Source organism: Bubalus kerabau, chromosome 4 (assembly GCF_029407905.1).
Source record: "Bubalus kerabau isolate K-KA32 ecotype Philippines breed swamp buffalo chromosome 4, PCC_UOA_SB_1v2, whole genome shotgun sequence".
In the NCBI taxonomy this organism is placed as follows: Eukaryota; Metazoa; Chordata; class Mammalia; order Artiodactyla; family Bovidae; genus Bubalus; species Bubalus kerabau.
In genome coordinates this window covers 182773296-182796310 of record NC_073627.1, presented here as the reverse complement: position 1 = coordinate 182796310, position 23015 = coordinate 182773296, and the positions used below count along the sequence as shown (strand labels likewise).

The window sequence follows — 23015 nt, the reverse complement described above, 5'->3', positions numbered from 1 at the left end:
AGCCCCACGCACTAGGTACCAGGAGAGGGGGAGGCGAGCGAGTGGCACGGTGCACCCCACGGGCCACCACCCCTATGTCAACCACCACCGAGTCTCCGCCCACAGGCCTAGGCGCTGCTGGCCCTTGATGCTTGGGGGCCCGGCCGTGCACTGGTCGACCGCCGCCCGGAGGTCCCCGCCGACGCCAGACGACCACCCCCACGTCGGGGCAGACCCCTCCCCCACCACCTGGTGGGAATTTATAAACCTGGTGGCCACCCAGGCAGAAAAGAAGGGAGGAGGGCACCTTGCTGCCCTTTCATGATGGAATCTGTGGCTGTCCTGCTGAGAGGGGGGCCTTTCCATGGGGACCCTGTGCAATAAGTGTAGTGTTTTAGAACTGAATAAATAGAACGTGTAAATTTTTTAAATTAAATTTTTAATTAAAAAAAAAGCTCCACCCGTACGGCCGCACCCCCCACCCCCGACCTCTCCCCTCAACCACCGGGGTCCCCTACCCGCGCCCCAGGCATCCTTCTCCCCCCACCACCAAGGGCAGAGGGAAGGGGCTCCGAAAGGGAGCGTGGCGCCAAGTGGGCAAGGGACACGACAGAAGTGAGAGGGCGAGAGAACCGGACAAGACAGCCGCGGGACGCGTGGGGAAGGGGGGTTGGGAGCAAGCCCTGAGGCTCTGAGGGCGTGGGGAGGCGCCTGGCGACCGCGGGGCAGGCCCAGAGCAGCAGACCACCGACGAGCGGCTGAGGCAGACCAGTCTAGGGCAAGCAAGCGGCCCCGCGGTGGGGAGCCGCCACGCGTCATGCCGCACAGCCCGCGAGACGCGACCGGAGGATCCGCACCGTGAGGTCCGCGGCCGGGGGGAAGGCTGTGGGGTGGGGTGGGGGCGCGCTGAGGACCCACTCCCCCGCCCCGAACCCTCGGACCCAACCTCAAAGGAACGTGGCGGGGAGGTCGGGCGGAAGAGGAACACCAGAGAGGACGCCACCGGGCGCGGGGCAAGGGTGGCGCCCGGCCGGGGATGGAGGCGCGGAGGGGCGGGCGGGAAGGCGGAGGAGAGCCGCCTTTTCCACCCGACCCCTACTCTGCACGCCGCCCCCCACCTTCTCGCGCGGCCCCTCATCCCCTACCACCAGAAAGGCCAATGGGCCCAACCACTCGCACGGGGCGCGCCGCCTTCCAGACGTTTTTCCCTCCCTACCTTTCCATCCCGCGCCGCACGGTTGGAGCAGAGGCTCACGAGCAAGGCGGGGCGGGGCGGGGCGGGGCGGGGCGAGGCGAGGCTCCGCGCCACTCTCGGAGCCGACCACGTTAATGATCCTTCCGCAGGTTGACCTACGGAAACCTTGTCAGCTGATCTGTCTATAATTCAGGGATAAAACTATGACTACGGAAAAGACAGATGATCTGACCTAGGATGGACATGATATTCTATAGACTCAGAGAAAATTGGTTAAAATAAAAAATTTTTTTTCTTGGAAACTGTAAAGCTGGTCTTTTGCATATGCAATTAAAAACAATTAGCTTGTTAAAAAGGCCTGCCTAGGGCAAAACTTGAAGTTAACCCTTTCCTTGAAAAACACTGCCCACCTTGCCTGAGACCTTCAGTTCAGTTCAGTTCAGTCGCTCAGTCGTGTCCTACTCTTTGCGACCCCATGAATCACAGCACGCCAGGCCTCCCTGTCCATCACCAACTCCCGGAGTTCACTCAGACTCACGTCCATCGAGTCAGTGATGCCATCAAGCCATCTCATCCTCTGTCGTCCCCTTCTCCTCCTGCCCCCTATCCCTCCCAGCATCAGAGACTTTTCCAATGAGTCAACTCTTCGCATGAGGTGGCCAAAGTACTGGAGTTTCAGCTTTACCATCATTCCTTCCAAAGAAATCCCAGGGCTGATCTCCTTCAGAATGGACTGGTTGGATCTCCTTGCAGTCCAAGGGACTCTCAAGAGTCTTCTCCAACACCTGAGACCTTAGCCTTTGGCAAATGAGAACTTCAAGCCCCCCCACCCCAAAAAGGAGGTCAAAGAGATATTTTAAATCTTAGGCGGAAAACTAGAAGATCTCTGTCTGTCTGTCTGTGTGGATTTATGTATGTCTCAGTGTGAGTCTTCTGTTTTTTTATAATATTGCTGAAGTTGTGAGTTCTTATTTAAATAATCTAAAGAAAAGGAAGCCCTTACAAACCAAACAATTCTAAATACAATAAAAAATTGACCTAAATGAATTTTAGATTCATGTGAACTGGGAAATGATCAATATCAAATATATAGTATTTTTTTTTCTAATATAGGCGTTTCTGAGAGTCATTAACATTAAGCATAAAATTTTCATAGTGCCTAGGTTTATTATAAGTTAAATATTGCTATATTGTTATATCTGTCACAAACTTGTCAACAAAGAAAATACCTCTAAAAACAAACAAACAAAACTCCTAAAAAATGTAAATGCAATATGAAATTTTAGATAAACTATTAAAAATAATTATACTTTAAAATATGTCTATAATAGTCTCGATTGAAGGCAGAGGAGAAGGGGACAACAGAGGATAGGATGGTTGGATGGCATCACTGACTCGATGGACATGAGTTTGAGCAAGCCCCTGGAGTTGGTGATGGACAGGGAAGCCTGGCATCCTGCAGTCCATGCGGTCGCAAAGATTCAGACACAACTGAGCAACTGAACTGAACTGAACTTACAGTAGTTTCTCCAGATTTTGTTTACCTGAGTTTCTAGCGTTGTGCTAAACTAAGTGACGACAGTGTATTGAATAGCTAGGTCATTTCCAAATACATTAAGGTTCTGAAACATTCACAACTTGACAGGACCTTCCTCTTACACAGAAACTAAAGAGATTTTTGACTATCCTGAATAGTGTCTGGTGCCATCCTAAGATGTTCACTATAAGAAAGCAATTTTTTTTTTTCGATAGTATCACTGATGTGTATGTTTACCAACTTATAGAATGCCAATATAAAAGTCAGTTCTTGGTTGCTTAAGGAAAATGTATGTCTTGTTATTAAAGAAGGTATGAGGAATGAAATCGCATTTTATGAAGGAAAAAGCAGTAGTTCTGACATACAGGTGGCAGTTTCAGGATGAGAGAAGCAAAGGAATGGATACAGAAAGGGATAAGGAGGTTTTGTGGAAAGTGGACCCCCAGAAAAGAGTTTTGTGCCTGGTACAAGCTTTCTTGAGATGTTGAACTGCCTTTGCTAATGGATTTTAAGTTACCTCTTAAGTGATCTGTTCTAGGTTGACCTTTGAAATCTTTTGTTAACTTCGGCTAAGAGGAGAAGTTTTGTTTCACAGTAACTTATGTGATCTTATCTGACTGTTATAAACCCTTTTGATATTTATGAACAAACCTTCCTAAATAATTGACTTCTAGCTAACTTTGGGATGCTTCAGAGGGCCCCTAAGACCTCCCAAAGAGAGATATTAAACAACTTGAGTTCATTTGGCATGTTAAACTACATGGGAAGTGTTGTCGGAAAGAGTGATGAATCTTCTGAAGTTATGTTGTATGGTTGATGATACAGATCATCAACCATATAGATATCCTAGTAATATAGATATAATATATATATCCTGCTGCTGCTGCTGCTGCTAAGTCGCTTCAGTCGTGTCCGACTCTGTGCGACCCCATAGACGGCAGCCCACCAGGCTCCCCCGTCCCTGGGATTCTCCAGGCAAGAACACTGAAGTGGGTTGCCATTTCCTTCTCCAATGCATGAAAGTGAAAAGTGAAAGGGAAGTCGCTCAGTCGTGTCCGACCCTTAGCGACCCCATGGACTGCAGCTTACCAGGCTCCTCCATCCATGGGATTTTCCAGGCAAGGGTACTGGAGTGGGGTGCCATTGCCTTCTCCAATATATATCCTAGATAGATAGATATATCCTAATATAGATATCCTAGAAATTATGTGACATTCATGAAAATCTGATATGTTCTGGTAAAATGCTGTCAGTTATATTTCTAGTTATCATATTCAAGTGTTTCAGGCTACAGCAGTGACCAGATTACTTTGTCAATTTCAATTTAATCAGGTTTTAAACATGCCGTCTATGGTTTCACACTGATGCCTTTGCAAAAATACTGCTCCTTCAAGATATATGGAAAAGTCTTTTCTAAGCTTACCCATAAACATTTTTTTTGTTTGTTTGTTATCTGGTAAGCTGGTCAGACTGGAATTTAGTCTACTCTCTAGGTTAAGAGAACACCGTTTTCTTAGAATGAAGCTTTCGACCACAGATTATGAATTTCTTTACCTTTCAGTGAATTATATTTGTTTTTATAATTTTTTTTTACTTCGGTAAACTAAATAAGCATTATTTAAGATTATGGTACATGTAGGATGGACCAAGCTTTCCCCACTCCTGCAAATTCCCTTAACCCCTCAGATTCTTCTGATGGGACCAAGGTCTCACTTCCCTCCAGAGGGACAATCCAAGCTTTTTATTAGCTGATCTGCCCCTGATATCAGAGTCAATTTGAGCATTATTTGGTCTATAATTTAGGCATGAAACTATGACTACATAAAGGAAAAATGACTTTTTGATGCAGGATGGCCATGCTATTCCTTGGATTTCAGAGAAAATAGGTTAAAATGAAACTTTTTTTTTTCCTTGGAAACTGCAAAGCTGGTTCTTTTAGCATTTGCAATTGAAAACCTCTAGGTTGTAAGGCCAGTTTTCATTCCAGTCCCAAAAAAAGGCAATGACAAAGAATGTTCGAACTGCCTCACAGTTGCACTCATCTAACACGCTAGTAAAGTAATGCTCAAAATTCTCCAAGCCAGGCTTCAAGAATACGTGAACTGTGAACTTCCAGATGTTCAAGCTGGATTTAGAAAAGGCAGAGGAACCACAGATCAAATTGCCAACATCCACTGGATCAAGGAAAAAGGAAGAGAGTTGCAGAGAAACATCTATTTCTGCTTTATTGACTATGCCAAAGCCTTTGACTGTGTGATCACAATAAAGTGGGGGAAATTCTTAAAGAGATGGGAATATCACACCACCTGACCTGCCTCTTGAGAAATCTGTATGCAGGTCAGGAAGAAACAGTTAGAAGTGGACATGGAACAAATAGACTGGTTCCAAATAGGAAAAGGAATATGTCAAGGCTGTATATTGTCACCCTGCTTATTTAACTTATATGCAGAGTACATCATGAGAAATGCTGGGTTGGATGAAGCACAAGCTGGAATCAAGATTGCCAGGAGAAATATCAATAACCTCTGATATACAGATGACACCACCCTTATGGCAGAAAGGGAAGAACTAAAGAGTCTCTTGATGAAAGTGAAAAAGGAGAGTGTAAGAGCTACCTTAAAGCTCAACATTCAGAAAACTAAGATCATGGCATCTGGCCTCATCACTACATGGCAAATCGATGGGAAAACAGTGGAAACAGTGGCAGACTTTATTTTGGGGGGCTCGGAAATCACTGCAGATGGTGACTGCAGCCATGAAATTAAAAGAGGCTTGCTACTGCTGCTGCTAAGTCACTTCAGTCATGTCTGACTCTGTGCAACCCCATAGACGGCAGCCCACCAGGCTCCCCTGTCCCTTGGATTCTCCAGACAAGAACACTGGAGTGGGTTGCCATGTCTTTCTCCAATGCATGAAAGTGAAAAGTGAAATTGAAGTCGCTCAGTCATGTCCGACTCTTAGTGACCCCATGGACTGCAGCCTACCAGGCTCGTCCGTCCATGGAATTTTCCAGGCAAGAGTACTGGAGTGGATTGGCACCGCCTTCTCTGAAAAGATGCTTACGACTTGGAAAGAAAGTGATGACCAAACTAAACAGCATCTAAAAAGCAGAGACGTTACTTTGCCAACAAAGATCTGTCTTGTCAAGGCTACGGTTTATCCATGTGTCATGTATGGATGTGAAAGTTGGACTATAAAGAAAGTTGACCGCCAAAGATTTTATGCTTTTGAACTGTGGAGATCCAACCACTCCATCCTAAAGGAAATCAAGCCTGAATATACATTGGAAGGACAAATATGAACCTGAAACGCCAATACTTTGGCCACTTGATGCAAAGAGCTTACTCATTTGGAGGTCACTTTGATTTGCCTGTGAGTGTGAGAACCCAACCTAGGTGCAGGGCCTCAGGGACTATTGCTACTGAATAATGACATTAAAGCAAGTGCATTCCAGCCCTGTGTGACTCTCAGCACACGAGAGACTGGGAAAGCTATCTATCTTGGAGGAAGGAAAGGCAGGTGAGAGAATGTATTTTCAGGGCTCTCCTCGCAGCTGGGGTTTGGCTCCTCAGGTCAGCCCACCAAGCCTGCTCCCAGGGCCTCAGTTCCCAGGTCAGGGCCGTGTGCCGCCTACACCTTCCGAGCCTTGCAAATACATTTCCAGGTCAGTGCAGTACTGCCCGTGGGGAAGGAGGCTTCGGGAGTGTATCAACACCACAGCAGGGTGCCATGCTGGGGTCACCTAGCTGAGGTCACCTGGCACCTCCCATTGGGCCCCCGGTGAAGAGTGGCAGGCGGAGCCCTGGCTTGCGAAAAACCAAAGCGGAGAACACAGCTAGCTCTGGCAGAAGGAAGCAAACAGCCACGGGAGGCCTTTGCAAGCAGTTGCTGGGCCGCCCCGCGTTAGGGCTCCCCTGGCAAAAAAATCACTAAAAATTTGTAACACCAATAATGTTACACCAATAATTTAGAAAGTATTCCTGATTATGTGTTGAAAATACTGTAAAACTATTTCTTGCTGTTCACTCACTCAGTCGTGTCTGGCTCTGTGTGACCCCATGTGCTGCAGCATGCCAGCCTTCCCTGTCCTTCGCTGTCCCCCAGAGATTGCTCAAACTCAAGTCCATTGAGTAAATGATTATAAAGAACTCTACTTTTTAACATATGTGTATTCTAACTACAAGTGTACTTTTTTCACTTTTAGTAGTATTTGAAAATGAATAAACTACATATGAATCCAAAATTTGCCTAATTCACAAATATAAATATTTAATTTCCTCCACTTTTATATCCATGGAATATCCTGTTTAGCTTTGTATTATATTTAGCATAATGAACATTTGTTAAAATAAATGTCTATTAAAACAAATAAAATGTTACATATTAAAGTTTTACTCCACTGAGAAGTAAATATGGGAGCAGGATATTTTAAAATGTCTTTATTCTCTCTATTATTTAATATGACTAAAAATCTAAACAAAAAATATTACATATATTTATAAACATTTTTTTTAAACATCAATTTTTGGCTTCAGAAAATTATAAATAGTCAGACAGGAGAGTTTGAGAGGGGATATATTTATTTGTTCTGATATTCTGCCTCAGAACTTCTGGGAAACTTCCCTGGTGGCTCAGACAGTAAAGTGTTTGCCTGCAATGCAGGAGACCTGGGTTCAATCCCTGGGTCAGGAAGATCCCCTGGAGAAGGAAATGGCAACCCACTCCAGTACTCTTGCCTGGAAAATTCCATGGATGGACAAGCCTGGTAGGCTACAGTCCATGGGGTCACAAAGGGTAGGACACGACTGAGCGACTTCACTTATTCTGTTTCAATAAGCAATAATTTCTCAAGTTAAAACACACACGTTTTGGCATCTGATGACAATTCCTTACTCCTGATAACTTATCTGTCTTTAACTTGTCTCTTCAGCAGTTCAGAGACTAGAACAAATGATTGAAGAGAATATTACCAGGGTGATGGAATTCATTCTTTTGGGTTTTTCAGTCCAGAGAGAGATTGAAATCCTTCTCTTTCTTCTCATTTTAGTGGTATATTCTCTAACTCTGGTGGGAAACGTTGGCATGATTTCCTTAATCCGGTTGGATCCTCACCTTCACACACCCATGTACTTTTTTCTCAGTAATCTGGCCTTTGTAGACTTTTGTTACTCCTCATCAATAGCCCCAAAGTTCCTGAAGACCCTCCTGACCAAGCACAGGTCCATATCTCTCTATGCATGTGCACACAGCTGGACTTTTTCCTGAACTTCTTGATTTTGGAGACGTTCCTTCTTGCAGTAATGGCTTATGACCGCTATGTGGCCATCTGCAATCCTCTTCTCTACATGGTGATCATGTCCCAAAAGGTGTGCATGCAACTGGTACAGCTTTTCTGTTGCTTTTCTCCACACAGTTGTTATTTTTCGATTGATCTGCTATGGCCCCAATGTTATTAATCACTTCTATTGTGATGATGTCCCTTTGATGGCCCTTGCCTGCTCAGACACCAGCCTCAAAGAGATCTTGATTTTTATCTTTGCTAGATTCAACATAATCAGCTCTTTGACCACGGTCCTTATTTCTTACCTATACATTGTGGCTGCCATCCTGAGAATCCAATCTGCAGAAGGGAGGCGCAAAGCATTCTCATCCTGTGGTTCTCATCTGACTGCTGTCACTATATTCTACAGGACTCTGATCTTCATGTATCTGCAGCCCAAATCAAACCATTCCCTTGACACAGACAAAATGGCCTCTGTCTTCTACACAATAGTCATTCCTTTGTTGAATCCCATGATCTACAGCCTGAGGAACCAAGAGGTAAAAAATGCCTTGAGGAAAGCCTTTAAAAAATGTTATTTCCTGTCTCTAATAAACATTAAAATGTATCTTGTAACACTGACTGTCTTGGAATTATGCCACACACAGATGTGTTGTTTTTATTATCTTTGATAGGTTAATTTTATTTCTACCATTTTTATATGAGCAAAATGACTTTGCACATGTGTTCTATTTTTCATATGATTTATAAGTAAGATAAAAGGTTTAAAAGATTATACTGCACATTTTTAACAAATTGCTACTATTTGCATATGTGACACTTGATAGTTTTGACCTGGATAGTTTCTATTTAACTGATAATAAGATTTAGCCACTGCTTTCAAAAATGTTTCTATTTTATACATTGTGGAAACAGAAAAAGGGAGATGGTAAACTAAATTTCTTGTCCATCCCCATGTCATTCCAGGCAGTAGCTGTTCCTCAACTGCACCCTGTCTGCTAAAAATCATTCCTCTTCTTTCTGAGTCCCACTAGATTCACTGGCGGTCACTCTCTGTAATTCCATGGTTCTCATGTTGTTTGAAAAGATGTCATTTTTCGACATGCAGATCTGGAAATCAGGGTCAGCTTTTGGAAAGTCATACTCTTTTTCTGTATCAAAACAAAAATGCAGACATACCCCTATATTCCCTCAGCAAAGCTTAAGATCCTTTTATATCTTAGGGATTGAAAGAAATTACAATGGTTTGACAGGAAGCGGTAGTTTAAAACCAAGTTATAAACGTTGTTGCTGTCAGATGTCAAGAATATTGTTCCATGTTGGGGTGGTTGTAAAGTGATGCAATCTAAGACCCACTTAAACCATCAACAGGAATTTTTTTTTTTAATTCAGATTCAAATGTTTGGTGTCTACCATGTGAGTGATATTGTGAGCTATTCTCATAGGGCAAAATCAAAAACATTCCTGGATATGCTGAATAGTCTGCTATTTTGGAAAATACTGGCAAAAAAATTGATTGTATAAGTTATTTAGAAACAGTTTAGCTTATTATATCCAAGTTATCTTAGTAAACATTTCATTGTTAGATTTCACATTTATGTAAAGACATCAATATTGCCATGTTAAATTATTTATATTAAACTTTATTTTAATATATGCCTCACCTAACATAAACACCATTATTAAAGCAGCAACAAGGTGTTCTAAGTGGATGTAAACTGTACAAATTCTGAAGAGAAGCAATGAATTGCAATCCTGATTTTCAAGTTCTTTTTTTTTTTTTTTTTTTTATTTTTAAACTTTACATAACTGTATTAGTTTTGCCAAATATCAAAATGAATCTGCAACAGGTATACATGTGTTCCCCCATCCTAAACCCTCCTCCCTCCTCCCTCCCCATTCCATCCCTCTGGGTCATCCCAGTGCACCAGCCCCAAGCATCCAGTATCGTGCATCGAACCTGGACTGGCAACTCATTTCATACATGATATTTTACATGTTTCAATGCCAATCTCCCAAATCTTCCTACCCTCTCCCTCTCCCACAGAGTCCATAAGACTGTTCTATACATCAGTGTCTCTTTTGCTGTCTCGTACACAGGGTTGTTGTTACCATCTTTCTAAATTCCATATATATGCATTAGTATACTGTATTGGTGTTTTTCTTTCTGGCTTACTTCACTTTGTATAATAGGCTCCAGTTTCATCCACCTCATTAGAACTGATGCAAATGTATTCTTTTTAATGGCTGAGTAATACTCCATTGTGTATATGTACCACTGCTTTCTTATCCATTCATCTGCTGATGGACATCTAGGTTGCTTCCATGTCCTGGCTATTATAAACAGTGCTGCGATGAACATTGGGGTACTCATGTCTCTTTCCCTTCTGGTTTCCTCAGTGTGTATGCCCAGCAGTGGGATTGCTGGATCATAAGGCAGGTCTATTTCCAGTTTTTTAAGGAATCTCCACACTGTTCTCCATAGTGGCTGTACTAGTTTGCATTCCCACCAACAGTGTAAGAGGGTTCCCTTTTCTCCACACCCTCTCCAGCATTTCTTACTTGTAGACTTTTCGATCGCAGCCATTCTGACTGGTGTGAAATGGTACCTCATAGTGGTTTTGATTTGCATTTCTCTGATAATGAGTGATGTTGAGCATCTTTTCATGTGTTTGTTAGCCATCTGTATGTCTTCTTTGGAGAAATGTCTATTTAGTTCTTTGGCCCATTTTTTAATTGGGTCATTTATTTTTCTGGAGTTGAGCTGTAGGAGTTGCTTGTATATTCGCGAGATTAGTTGTTTGTCGGTTGCTTCATTTGCTATTATCTTCTCCCATTCTGAAGGCTGTCTTTTCACCTTGCTAATAGTTTCCTTTGATGTGCAGAAGCTTTTAAGGTTAATTAGGTCCCATTTGTTTATTTTTGCTTTTATTTCCAATATTCTGGGAGGTGGGTCATAGAGGATCCTGCTGTGATGTATGTCAGAGAGTGTTTTGCCTATGTTCTCCTCTAGGAGTTTTATAGTTTCTGGTCTTACGTTTAGATCTTTAATCCATTTTGAGTTTATTTTTGTGTATGGTGTTAGAAAGTGTTCTAGTTTCATTCTTTTACAAGTGGTTGACCAGAGTTCCCAGCACCACTTGTTAAAGAGATTGTCTTTAATCCATTGTATATTCTTGCCTCCTTTGTCGAAGATAAGGTGTCCATATGTGCGTGGATTTATCTCTGGGCTTTCTATTTTGTTCCATGGATCTATATTTCTGTCTTTGTGCCAGTACCATACTGTCTTGATAACTGTGGCTTTGTAGTAGAGCCTGAAGTCAGGTAGGTTGATTCCTCCAGTTCCATTCTTCTTTCTCAAGATCGCTTTGGCTATTCGAGGTTTTTTGTTTTTCCATACAAATTGTGAAATTATTTGTTTGAGCTCTGTGAAGAATGCTGTTGGTAGCTTGATAGGGATTGCATTGAATCTATAGATTGCTTTGGGTAGTATACTCATTTTCACTATATTGATTCTTCCAATCCATGAACATGGTATATTTCTCCATCTGTTAGTGTCCTCTTTGATTTCTTTCACCAGTGTTTTATAGTTTTCTATATATAGGTCTTTAGATTCTTTAGGTAGATATATTCCTAAGTATTTTATTCTTTCCGTTGCAATGGTGAATGGAATTGTTTCCTTAATTTCTCTTTCTGTTTTCTCATTATTAGTGTATAGGAATGCAAGGGATTTCTGTGTGTTGATTTTATATCCTGCAACTTTACTATAGTCATTGATTAGTTCTAGTAATTTTCTGGTGGAGTCTTTAGGGTTTTCTATGTAGAGGATCATGTCATCTGCAAACAGTGAGAGCTTTACTTCTTCTTTTCCAATTTGGATTCCTTTTATTTCTTTTTCTGTTCTGATTGCTGTGGCCAAAACTTCCAAAACTATGTTGAATAGTAATGGTGAAAGTGGGCACCCTTGTCTTGTTCCTGACTTTAGAGGAAATGCTTTCAATTTTTCACCATTGAGGATAATGTTTGCTGTGGGTTTGTCATATATAGCTTTTATTATGTTGAGGTATGTTCCTTCTATTCCTGCTTTCTGGAGAGTTTTTATCATAAATGGATGTTGAATTTTGTCAAAGGCTTTCTCTGCATCTATTGAGATAATCATATGGTTTTTATTTTTCAATTTGTTAATGTGGTGTATTACATTGATTGATTTGTGGATATTGAAGAATCCTTGCATTCCTGGGATAAAGCCCACTTGGTCATGGTGTATGATCTTTTTAATGTGTTGTTGGATTCTGATTGCTAGAATTTTGTTAAGGATTTTTGCATCTATGTTCATCAGTGCTATTGGCCTGTAGTTTTCTTTTTTTGTGGGATCTTTGTCAGGTTTTGGTATTAGGGTGATGGTGGCCTCATAGAATGAGTTTGGAAGTTTACCATCCTCTGCAATTTTCTGGAAGAGTTTGAGCAGGATAGGTGTTAGCTCTTCTCTAAATTTTTGGTAGAATTCAGCTGTGAAGCCGTCTGGACCTGGGCTTTTGTTTGCCAGAAGATTTTTTATTACAGTTTCAATTTCTGTGCTTGTGATGGGTCTGTTAAGATTTTCTATTTCTTCCTGGTCGAGTTTTGGAAAGTTGTACTTTTCTAAGAATTTGTCCATTTCTTCCTCGTTGTCCATTTTATTGGCATATAATTGTTGATAGTAGTCTCTTATGATCCTTTGTATTTCTGTGTTGTCTGTTGTGATCTCTCCATTTTCATTTCTAATTTTATTGATTTGATTTTTCTCCCTTTGTTTCTTGATGAGTCTGGCTAATGGTTTGTCAATTTTATTTATCCTTTCAAAGAACCAGCTTTTGGTTTTGTTGATTTTTGCTATGGTCTCTTTTGTTTCTTTTGCATTTATTTCTGCTCTAATTTTTAAGATTTCTTTCCTTCTACTAACCCTGGGGTTCTTCATTTCTTCCTTTTCTAGTTGCTTTAGGTGTAGAGTTAGGTTATTTATTTGACTTTTTTCTTGTTTCTTGAGGTGTGCCTGTATTGCTATGAACTTTCCCCTTAGGACTGCTTTTACCTTGTCCCACAGGTTTTGGGTTGTTGTGTTTTCATTTTCATTCGTTTCTATGCAAATTTTGATTTCTTTTTTGATTTCTTCTGTGATTTGTTGGTTATTCAGCAGCGTGTTGTTCAGCCTCCATATGTTGGATTTTTTAATAGTTTTTCTCCTGTAATTGAGATCTAATCTTACTGCATTGTGGTCAGAAAAGATGCTTGGAATGATTTCTATTTTTTTGAATTTACCAAGGCTAGCTTTATGGCCCAGGATGTGATCTATCCTGGAGAAGGTTCCATGTGCGCTTGAGAAGAATGTGAAATTCATTGTTTTGGGATGAAATGTCCTATAGATATCAATTAGGTCTAACTGGTCTATTGTATCATTTAAAGTTTGTGTTTCCTTGTTAATTTTCTGTTTAGTTGATCTATCCATAGGTGTGAGTGGGGTATTAAAGTCTCCCACTATTATTGTGTTATTGTTAATTTCTTCTTTCATACTTGTTAGCATTTGTCTTACATACTGTGGTGCTCCCGTGTTGGGTGCATATATATTTATAATTGTTATATCTTCTTCTTGGATTGATCCTTTGATCATTATGTAGTGACCATCTTTGTCTCTTTTCACAGTCTTTGTTTTAAAGTCTATTTTATCTGATATGAGTATTGCTACTCCTGCTTTCTTTTGGTCCCTATTTGCATGGAAAATCTTTTTCCAGCCCTTCACTTTCAGTCTGTATGTGTCCCCTGTTTTGAGGCGGGTCTCTTGTAGACAACATATGTAGGGGTCTTGTTTTTGTATCCATTCAGCCAGTCTTTGTCTTTTGGTTGGGGCATTCAACCCATTTACGTTTAAGGTAATTACTGATAAGTATGACCCCATTGCCATTTACTTTATTGTTTTGGGTTCGAATTTATACACAATTTTTGTGTTTCCTGTCTAGAGAACATCCTTTAGTATTTGTTGGAGAGCTGGTTTGGTGGTGCAGAATTCTCTCAGCTTTTGCTTGTCTGAAAAGCTTTTGATTTCTCCTTCATACTTGAATGAGATCCTTGCTGGGTACAATAATCTGGGCTGTAGGTTATTTTCTTTCATCATTTTAAGTATGTCTTGCCATTCCCTCCTGGCTTGAAGAGTTTCTATTGAAAGATCAGCTGTTATCCTTATGGGTATTCCCTTGTATGTTATTTGTTGTTTTTCCCTTGCTGCTTTTAATATTTGTTCTTTGTGTTTGATCTTTGTTAATTTGATTACTATGTGTCTTGGGGTGTTTCGCCTTGGGTTTATCCTGTTTGGGACTCTCTGGGTTTCTTGGACTTGGGTGATTATTTCCTTCCCCATTTTAGGGAAGTTTTCAGCTATTATCTCCTCAAGTATTTTCTCATGGTCTTTCTTTTTGTCTTCTTCTTCTGGGACCCCTATGATTCGAATGTTGTAGTGTTTAATATTGTCCTGGAGGTCTCTGAGATTGTCCTCATTTCTTTTAATTCGTTTTTCTTTTATCCTCTCTGATTCATTTATTTCTACCATTCTATCTTCTAATTCACTAATCCTATCTTCTGCCTCTGTTATTCTACTATTTGTTGCCTCCAGAGTGTTTTTAATTTCACTTATTGCATTATTCATTATATATTGACTCTTTTTTATTTCTTCTAAGTCCTTGTTAAACCTTTCTTGCATCTTCTCAATCCTTGCCTCCAGGCTATTTATCTGTGATTCCATTTTAATTTCAAGATTTTGGATCAATTTCACTATCATTATTCGGAATTCTTTATCAGGTAGATTCCCTATCTCTTCCTCTTTTGTTTGGTTTGGTGGGCATTTATCCTGTTCCTTTATCTGCTGGGTATTCCTCTGTCTCTTCATCTTGTTTAAATTGCTGAGTTTGGGGTGTCCTTTCTGTATTCTGGCAGTTTGTGGAGTTCTCTTTATTGTGGCGTTTCCTCGCTGTGTGTGGGTTTGTACAGGTGGCTTGTCAAGGTTTCCTGGTTAGGGAAGCTTGTGTCGATGTTCTGGTGGATGGAGCTGTATTTCTTCTCTCTGGAGTGTAATGAAATGTCCAGTAATGAGTTATGAGATGTCTATGGTTTTGGGGTGACTTTGGGCAGCCTGTATCTTGAAGCTCAGGGCTGTGTTCCTTTGTTGCTGGAGAATTTGCTTGTTATGTCTTTCCCTGGAACTTGTTGGCCCTTGTGTGGTGCTTGGTTTCAGTGTTGGTGTGGAGGCATTTGATGAGCTCCTGTCAATTAATGTTCCTTGGAGTCAGGAGTTCCCTGGAGTCAGGGTTTGGACTTAAGCCTCCTACTTCCAGTTATTGGTCTTAATTTTACAGTAGTTTCAAAACTTCTCCTTCTATACAGCACCACTGATAAAACATCTACGTTAAAGATGAAAAGTTTCTCTACTGTGAGGGTCACTCAGAGAGGTTCACAGCGTTACATGGAGAAGAGAAGAGGGAGGAGGGAGTTAGAGGTGACCCAAATGAGATGAGGTGGAATCAATAGTGGAGAGAGTGGGCTAGCCAGTAGTCACTTCCTTATGTGCACTCCACAACTGGACTGCTCAGAGATGTTCACGGAGTTATACAGAGAAGAGAAGAAGGAGGCAGGAGACAGAGGTGGCCAGAAGGATAAAAGGGGGAAATGAAAAGGAGGGAGACAGATCCAGCCAGTAATCAGTTCCTTAAGTGTTCTCCACCGTCTGGAACACACAGAAATTCACAGAGTTGGGTAGAGTAGAGAGGGGTTAGGGAGGAGATACAGGTGACCTGGTGAAGAAAATGGAGAGTCCAAAGGGAGAGAGAGCAGTCAAGCCAGTAATCTCGTACACTAGTGAAAAATGAGTCCTGAAGATTGGGTTCTTAAAGGTACAAAATTGGTAACAAATACATAAAAGCAAAAATTAGAAATCTAGAGTAGAGTTTGGAATTTCAAAAATGCGATGTTAATGAAAAGAAGAAGGAAAAGAAAGAGAGAAAAAACGAACAAAGAAAAACAAACAAGGTCGTGAAAATTATAAAGAAACTACAGGTACAAAATTGATAACTAATACCAAAAAGCAAAAATTAAAAATCTAGAGTAGAGTTTGGAATTTCAAAAATACAACGTTAAAAAAAAAAAAAGAAGAAGAAAAATAAAGAGAGAAAACAAACAAACCAACAAAAACAATGTCGCAAAAATTATAAAGAAAATACAGATACAAAATTGATATCAAATACCAAAAAGCATAAATTAAAAATCTTGAGTAGAGTTTGGAATTGCAGATATACGATGTTATATAAAAGAAGAAGAGAAAGAAACAGAGGGAAAAAAAGTCACAGAAATTATGAAGAAAACTATAGGTACAAAATTAATAACATATACCAAAAGGCTAAAATTAAAAATCTAGAGTAGAGTTTGGAATTTCAAAAATACAATGTTAAAGCAAAGAAGAAAAAGAAAAGAAAAAAAAAAAAAAACACGGTCAAAAAATTATAAAATATATATATGAAGTTTGCTGAAGAAGAAAAAAAAAATAGGGTCTTTTTTTTTTTTTTTTTTTGCAAAGTAATAGTTATAAAAGTGAAAATTAAAGGACAATAGAGGACTTAAAAAAATTTTTTTAATTAAAAAAAAAGAAAGAAAGATTGATCGTAAAAATAGTAAAAATATATCTAGGTCTTTCTCTGGTTTTGTTGTGAGTATTGTGGGTTCAGTTCATTTTTGGCAGCTCCTTAGTCCGACTTATATTTCTCAAGATCTATAGGCCCCTTCCTATGTAATCCATAGTAACCACAGGGTTTTAATCTATGGCCTGTAGCTTCCAAGGCGTTTCCCTCTGTTATAGCTTCTTCTGTTTGCTGGTCTCTTCAGTGTCTGGTTCCCGCCCTGACACAAAGGGGATGGTTGGGGACACTATTTTTTTTTTTTTTTTTTTAATTTAGGCTCACTTGTTCAGCCGCGCTGTGGGGAGGGAGGGAGGGATGCTGCAAACAGATAACACTGGCGTGCGCTCGCAGTGCCTCAGCCACACTGGGTCTGCCCCTGCTCACGGCGCGTGTAGCCTCCCTGCCCACACTGCTTGGGCTCTAGGTTGTTCCACCGGGAACAATCAGAGGCCGGCCCTGGGCTGAGCTCCCAGGTCCAAGCCGCTCAGGTTCAGGCACTCGGGTAGTCCTCAGAGGCGCAGAATCGGTTGGGCCTGCGTTTTGTGTTCTTCCCAGATCCGAGCAGCTCAGGTGATGAGGTGTTTGGCGGGCGCCTATGCTGCGACTTATCGCCTCCCCGCCACTCGGTTATCTGGGTGTAAAACCGGCGCACCTTCTCAGGCAGCTGTTGACCGTCCAGACCCCTAAGAAGTTTTAGTTAGCAAAGAAGCCTGCTTACAGTTTTATAGATAGTGTCTCTCTGGGGCTGCGATTGCCCCCTTCTGGCTCTGGCTGCCTATCACCGGAGGGGGAAGGTCTGCAGCCGGCTATCTCTGTTCAGTCCTTTGTTCTGCGTGCGGGCCTGGCGGTGTCTTAGGTTAGGGCTGGCTTTTCGCATGGTAGATATCCCACAGTCTGGTTTGCTAGCCCAAATTATTTCACTCAGATAGCGCTCAGGACATTTGGCCCGATTCTTACTCTAAGGGACACAGCCCGCGCCGCACTTCCCTGCCAAGCCCCCGCTTGCTAATGCCGTGTGCAGGCGTCTGTGCTGCTTCTCCGCTGGGGGAGTTACCGTAGGGCTCACAATCCGCGATTTTTAATTGTTTATTTTTTTTTTCCCCTCCCTTTTATGTTGCCCTCTGTGCTTCCAAAGCTCGGCACAGATTCGGCAGTGAGAGGGTTTCCTGGTGTTTGGAAACTTCTCTCTTTTTAAGACTCCCTTCCTGGGACGGAACTCCGTCCCTCCCTCTTTTGTCTCTTTTTTTGTCTTTTATATTTTTTCCTACCTCCTTTCGAAGAGTTGGGCTGCTTTTCTGGGTGCCTGATGTCCTCTGCCGGCATTCAGAAGTTGTTTTGTGGAATTTACTCGACGTTTAAATGCTCTTTTGATGAATTTGTGGGGGAGAAAGTGTTCTCCCCGTCCTACTCCTCCGCCATCTTGGCTCCTCCTCCTGATTTTCAAGTTCTTAAATCAACTTCTTTTGGGGTCAGGGAGCACAGTTGCAGAGAAATTAATCTTGGGAATCATGACTGTCAATTGCCAAAGATAAAACTCAAGAGAGGAGAACATCTTTGTTGTTGCTATTTTTTAAATAATTCCAAAAGTATAATTTACATAGTTAAAAGCACAGCAGCGAGCTTCTATAGTAAACTACAGAGTAAGGGCTGAACCTGAGATTGGCAATGTGAGAAGGGTTTAAAGGTCAGTGAATCTTTCAAAGGGAATCTGGTGCCCCTTCTGGGCAGCACACTGGATTCAGGGGAGGTTGCTACAAAACCACACGTATACCAAAGAAACTTCAGATACATTTGAAGAGCTCCTAGAGCAGAAAAGATGATAGCCTGGGAGACTAAGAAAAACTAAAGTAAAACCCAAGTTCTAACATTTAAAAATTACTGTAAAGAAATATATTAGTTTCATCAGTCTGCGTTAACAAAGTACCACACACTCATTGACTTAAAACAACAAAAATTTATTTTCTCACAGTTCTGGAGCCTACAAGTCTGAAGTCAAGGTATTGGCAGAACCAGGCTCTCTATGAAGCTCTAGGGGAGGTTCCTTCCTTCTTTTTTCCAGCTGCTCATGGTCCCAGGCATTCCTTGTCTTGTAAGCATCTTTCCAGTCTCTGCTGTCTTCTCATGGTCATCTTCCCTCTACAGCTGTGTCCAAATTTCTTCATTCTTGTAAGGAGATCACTCACAATGGATTAATGGTCCACCTTACTTCAGTATGACTTCATATTAACAACTGCATCTTCAATGACCCTACATCCAAATAATGACCCTATAACCCAATGATCCTATAACCAAACTCTGAAGTTCTTCAGATTAGGAACTTAACACATCTTTTCGGGGAACAATTTCACTCATAATAAGTGCATATAAGTGTGTGCATGCTCAGTTGTGTTTGACTGTGTGTGACCCTATGGACTGTAACCCGCCAGGCTCCTCTGTCTATGGGGTTTTCCGGGCAAGAATACTGGAGTAGGTTGCCATTTCCTTCTCCAGGGGATGTTCCCCCAGGGATTGAAATCATGTCTCTTGCCTTGCAGATGATTCTTTGCTGCTGACCCACTGGGGAAGCCCCACTAATAAGTAAGGACAGTTAAAGATGTGCTGGCTCAAATGTATGGTGAAAACACACCTTATCTACACCTGCAAGCACAGTGCAGACAAAAAATAGCTGAGGTTTCCTAAGCTTAAGAAAGAGACTTGTAAGTACCTAAAAAGGCTAGCGAAATGGCCCAGATGACAGGTCAAAAGGGATCCAAAACCAGTTAATGTGACAACTGGACTCTTAAAGGTCATAACAAGCCCAAGGACTCATCAAGTAGTTAGGACAAAGGAATATATAACCTAATATCTAATATACATCAGAAGCTTGAGTTTTTCTCCTTCTGGTTAAGACAGAAGACAAGATGCCCTTCTCTCAATACCAGAATAGTTTCTGAAGAGACTTAACCATTCTCAGGTAAAAATTGTCCTAGTGAGTGGTAAGATGCAGAGGTGAAGTGCCAAGGATATGTTTATGGAAAGTATTATAAGAGCAAATATAGCACTATAGCTAAGTGAACTCCCAAGATGCAGTGACTTAATAAAGTAATTTATTCCTTTCTCAGGCAGCAGTATGAGTTAAGGGGTTTGGGAAAGGCAATTAGACCCTCAATATGTGGTTTCCATCTTTGTCTAAAAAGTGATCACTTCAGTGGCAACATTTTCAAGTGGGAAGGAAGAGAAAAAAAGTCCATATCTAATGGCTTTAACATAGAGAAGGTGGTCTCTAGCTTTCAGGCACCACTTTCTACTGACGGCTCATTGCCAGGACTTGACATTCTGTCTCCCACTGACGGGGGCAATGGGGACCTGGTGAGCAGCTGGATGACAAAGGTTTTACTTATAAAATAAAACATAAAATAGTGGACACTGAGGAATATGTCTGCCATAAGGATCATAGAAAATGGGATCTTAAAGGGTCAAGTTATAATGATCTCTGTCAGTACGATTGTTTCTTGAGCAGCCTATTGTTTCATACTTGACACCAACTTGTTAGAAGTAAACTTGGGTGATTTGAAAACATTAAAAAAAAAAAAAACCTTTGTTAATGTAGTTTCCAATACTAATCAAATAGTACTTTTTCTTCCTGCTCAGAACCTAGTTATGAAAAAGAACTCTCCTCCCACCATCTGCTTTTTCTCTGAACCAATCTGACGGAATGTGGCTTGTGGGCAATTGGTAAATTAGCCTGAGTAACAATACTTTCTGTGCTTAAATGAATCCATCTTTCCAGTGATACTACCACACGTAAATGTTACTTCTCAGTCTTTCTACACACGTTCAGTTGTGTACCCCTCTTAATTGGATTAGCCCTTAAACAAGAATAAACTCATTCATGAGAAATTACTTCTGCTTCTGATTTGCTTTTATGCTGGTATTATTAGCAAGAGTCAACAAGGACACAAAATTTATTCCACTTATATTAAGAATGAAGGTTGATTAAGTGGACACCAATCAACATAAATTGAATTGTAAACGTGTAATCAGATCCCAATGGATACCAGTTTGAGCTGTGCTGATCACATTTTAACACATGTCTAGTGCAATGACATTTGGTTTCACACAGATTCTTATCTGGTTGATCCACTCTAGTTATTAAAAGCTTAAGGAGCTAAATACAGACCTAAAAATGTAATGTTAGTGACAAGAATTTGGAATCAAACAATACCTTCATCATAGCAATCAAATGTTTAACAGAACATTCTTCTGATCAAAAGTTAGATTTTAAATGACAAAAATCCATATTGCTTCATCTTTTTAAACTATGAGAAGGACATGATAGGCTTTACCCATAAATTTTTCACCTATTTAATGAAGAGAAAAACAACTAGCCAAAATCCAAACCAAATAGTAGAATTACGGTGAGTCAACAGATTGTTTGAAATACAAATACTGTTAATTATAGAGCAATATATATTGAGAGTTAACCTTCTGATTGATTCATGACACTAGTTGAAGATTCTGAATACATTTTTGTTTTCAAGAGTCCATGCATGTATGAATGTTATTGAAAGCTTTTTTGGTAAATGAGGATCCACCAACTTTTATATTCATGGAAAAGTGATGAAATCTTAATTTTTTCTCATGAAATTATATATTACTTATAAAACAAGTGAAAAGCAATTATATATAGAAAATATCTTAAGAAAGCATATTCAACTCTTATAAAGATACCTCCAAATTAACATGTGCTTATCCAAATGTATTTATGAGTTATCTGATGCCTACACTTAGCACAGTTTTACATACACTAGGACTAACAGTAATAGGTCAGGGTTAGAATGTTTGCATATGTAGATAAAGGAGGCTTAGACCTGAGAGTCCATTCATGGGGTAAACCATCACTGTGTTAGACTGGACCTTTTAGTATATTTAAATGTTGCCTGTATACAGTCTATTTTAAACAGGGTTATTTATATGCCGGGACATTTATAACAGGAAGCAGCATACCCGGAATTATGTACTGCAGGTTCACTGCCTCAAGCTTGCTTTGACGATTGCTTTCTTGACCGCCTCTTTCACACCTTCGTTCCTCAAACTGTAGATCATGGGATTCAGCATGGGAATCACTGTGGGGTAAAACACAGCCACCATCTTCCCCTGCTCCACAGACTCTTCAGTGGGCCTCCTGAGATACATGAAGATGAGAGTCCCATAAAGCATGGTAACAGCTGTCAGGTGGGACCCATAAGTGGAGAATGCCTTCCTCCTGCCATCGGCAGAGTGCATGAGCAGCACGGCCGCTATGATGAGGGTATAGGAAATGAGAACCACTGAGAGGGAATATGTGAAATTAATCCCAGCAATAACAATCATGGTGCATTCTTTAATGTGGACCCCTCCACAGGCAATCTTGATAAGAGCACGGTCAGCACAATAGAAGTGGTTGATTTCAAAGTTTCCACAGAAGTACAGGCCATATGTCCACAGTGTGCAGATTTGGCTAACAAAGAATCCATAGATGTATGTCACAGAGATGAGATGAGCACAGACAGTCCTGGACATTTTCCTGCCATAAAGCAGAGGGTTGCAGATGGCCATGTAGTGATCAAAGGCCATCACAGCCAAGATATATACTTCCACGTGGACAAGGGCTGTGAAGAAGTAACACTGCACCAAACACCCCACATAGGAAATGTTTTTTGTCTCTGATAGTAAGTTTTCCAGCATCATCAGAGTGATATTGGAAGAGAACCACACATCCACAAAAGACAAATGACTCAAGAAAAAGTACATGGAGCTCTGAAGCTGGAGGCTGATGCTGATCAAAGTAATCATACCAATGTTCCCTATCAGAGTGATCATGTAAACTACTAGAAACACCACAAAAAAGAGAACTTGAAGCTCCTGATGACTGGTCAACTCCAGAAGAACAAATTCTGTCACATCTGTGAAATTTGGCATTGCCTTCACTTAGACCCAGTCTGCATTGCCTAGGGACAAATTAAAAGAAATGAATGGATTTATTTTATTCTTGAAAATTTTGATTCATGTTTATCAGTATTCTAGTTCAAATAATATAAAAATCAACATAGACTTTGCACAAAGTTTAATATAAGAGTATATAATCACATTTATTTCCTTTAATAGGGCTTATAGGTAATTATTACAATATTTATTAGTTTCTTAACTCTAAAACAATTACATTCATATACTACTAGTATTAGACACTTATTTTTGCTAAATTATTTCAATGATGCTAACATCATAGAGTGCTAATAGAAGTAAAGCTAGACTGAAAGTCATCAGAGAATGACCAAATCCATTTCAACATATTGTCTTATAGGAAAT

General features: G+C 40.6%; 1 protein-coding gene and 1 pseudogene across 1 annotated transcript; one reads left to right on the top strand and one right to left on the bottom strand.

Moving 5' to 3' along the window:
• The first annotated feature begins 7158 nt into the window (after positions 1 to 7158).
• On the top strand, positions 7159 to 8663 carry LOC129651075 (olfactory receptor 1038-like; annotated as a pseudogene).
• Positions 8664 to 18667: 10004 nt separating this feature from the next.
• Positions 18668 to 22631, bottom strand: LOC129651809 (olfactory receptor 5M9-like). The gene is made up of 2 exons (XM_055580360.1): positions 21675 to 22631; positions 18668 to 18851 (listed from the first exon to the last, which is right to left on the bottom strand). Exon 1 carries the CDS (start codon positions 22626 to 22628, stop codon positions 21696 to 21698), a length of 933 nt encoding a protein of 310 aa, XP_055436335.1. The 5' UTR covers positions 22629 to 22631; the 3' UTR covers positions 18668 to 18851; positions 21675 to 21695.
• Positions 22632 to 23015: the final 384 nt, after the last annotated feature.

What these genes read in the sequence shown, in the direction of transcription:
- LOC129651809 (XM_055580360.1), bottom strand. Translation starts at nt 22,628, where the DNA reads ATGCCAAATTTCACAGATGTGACAGAATTTGTTCTTCTGGAGTTGACC.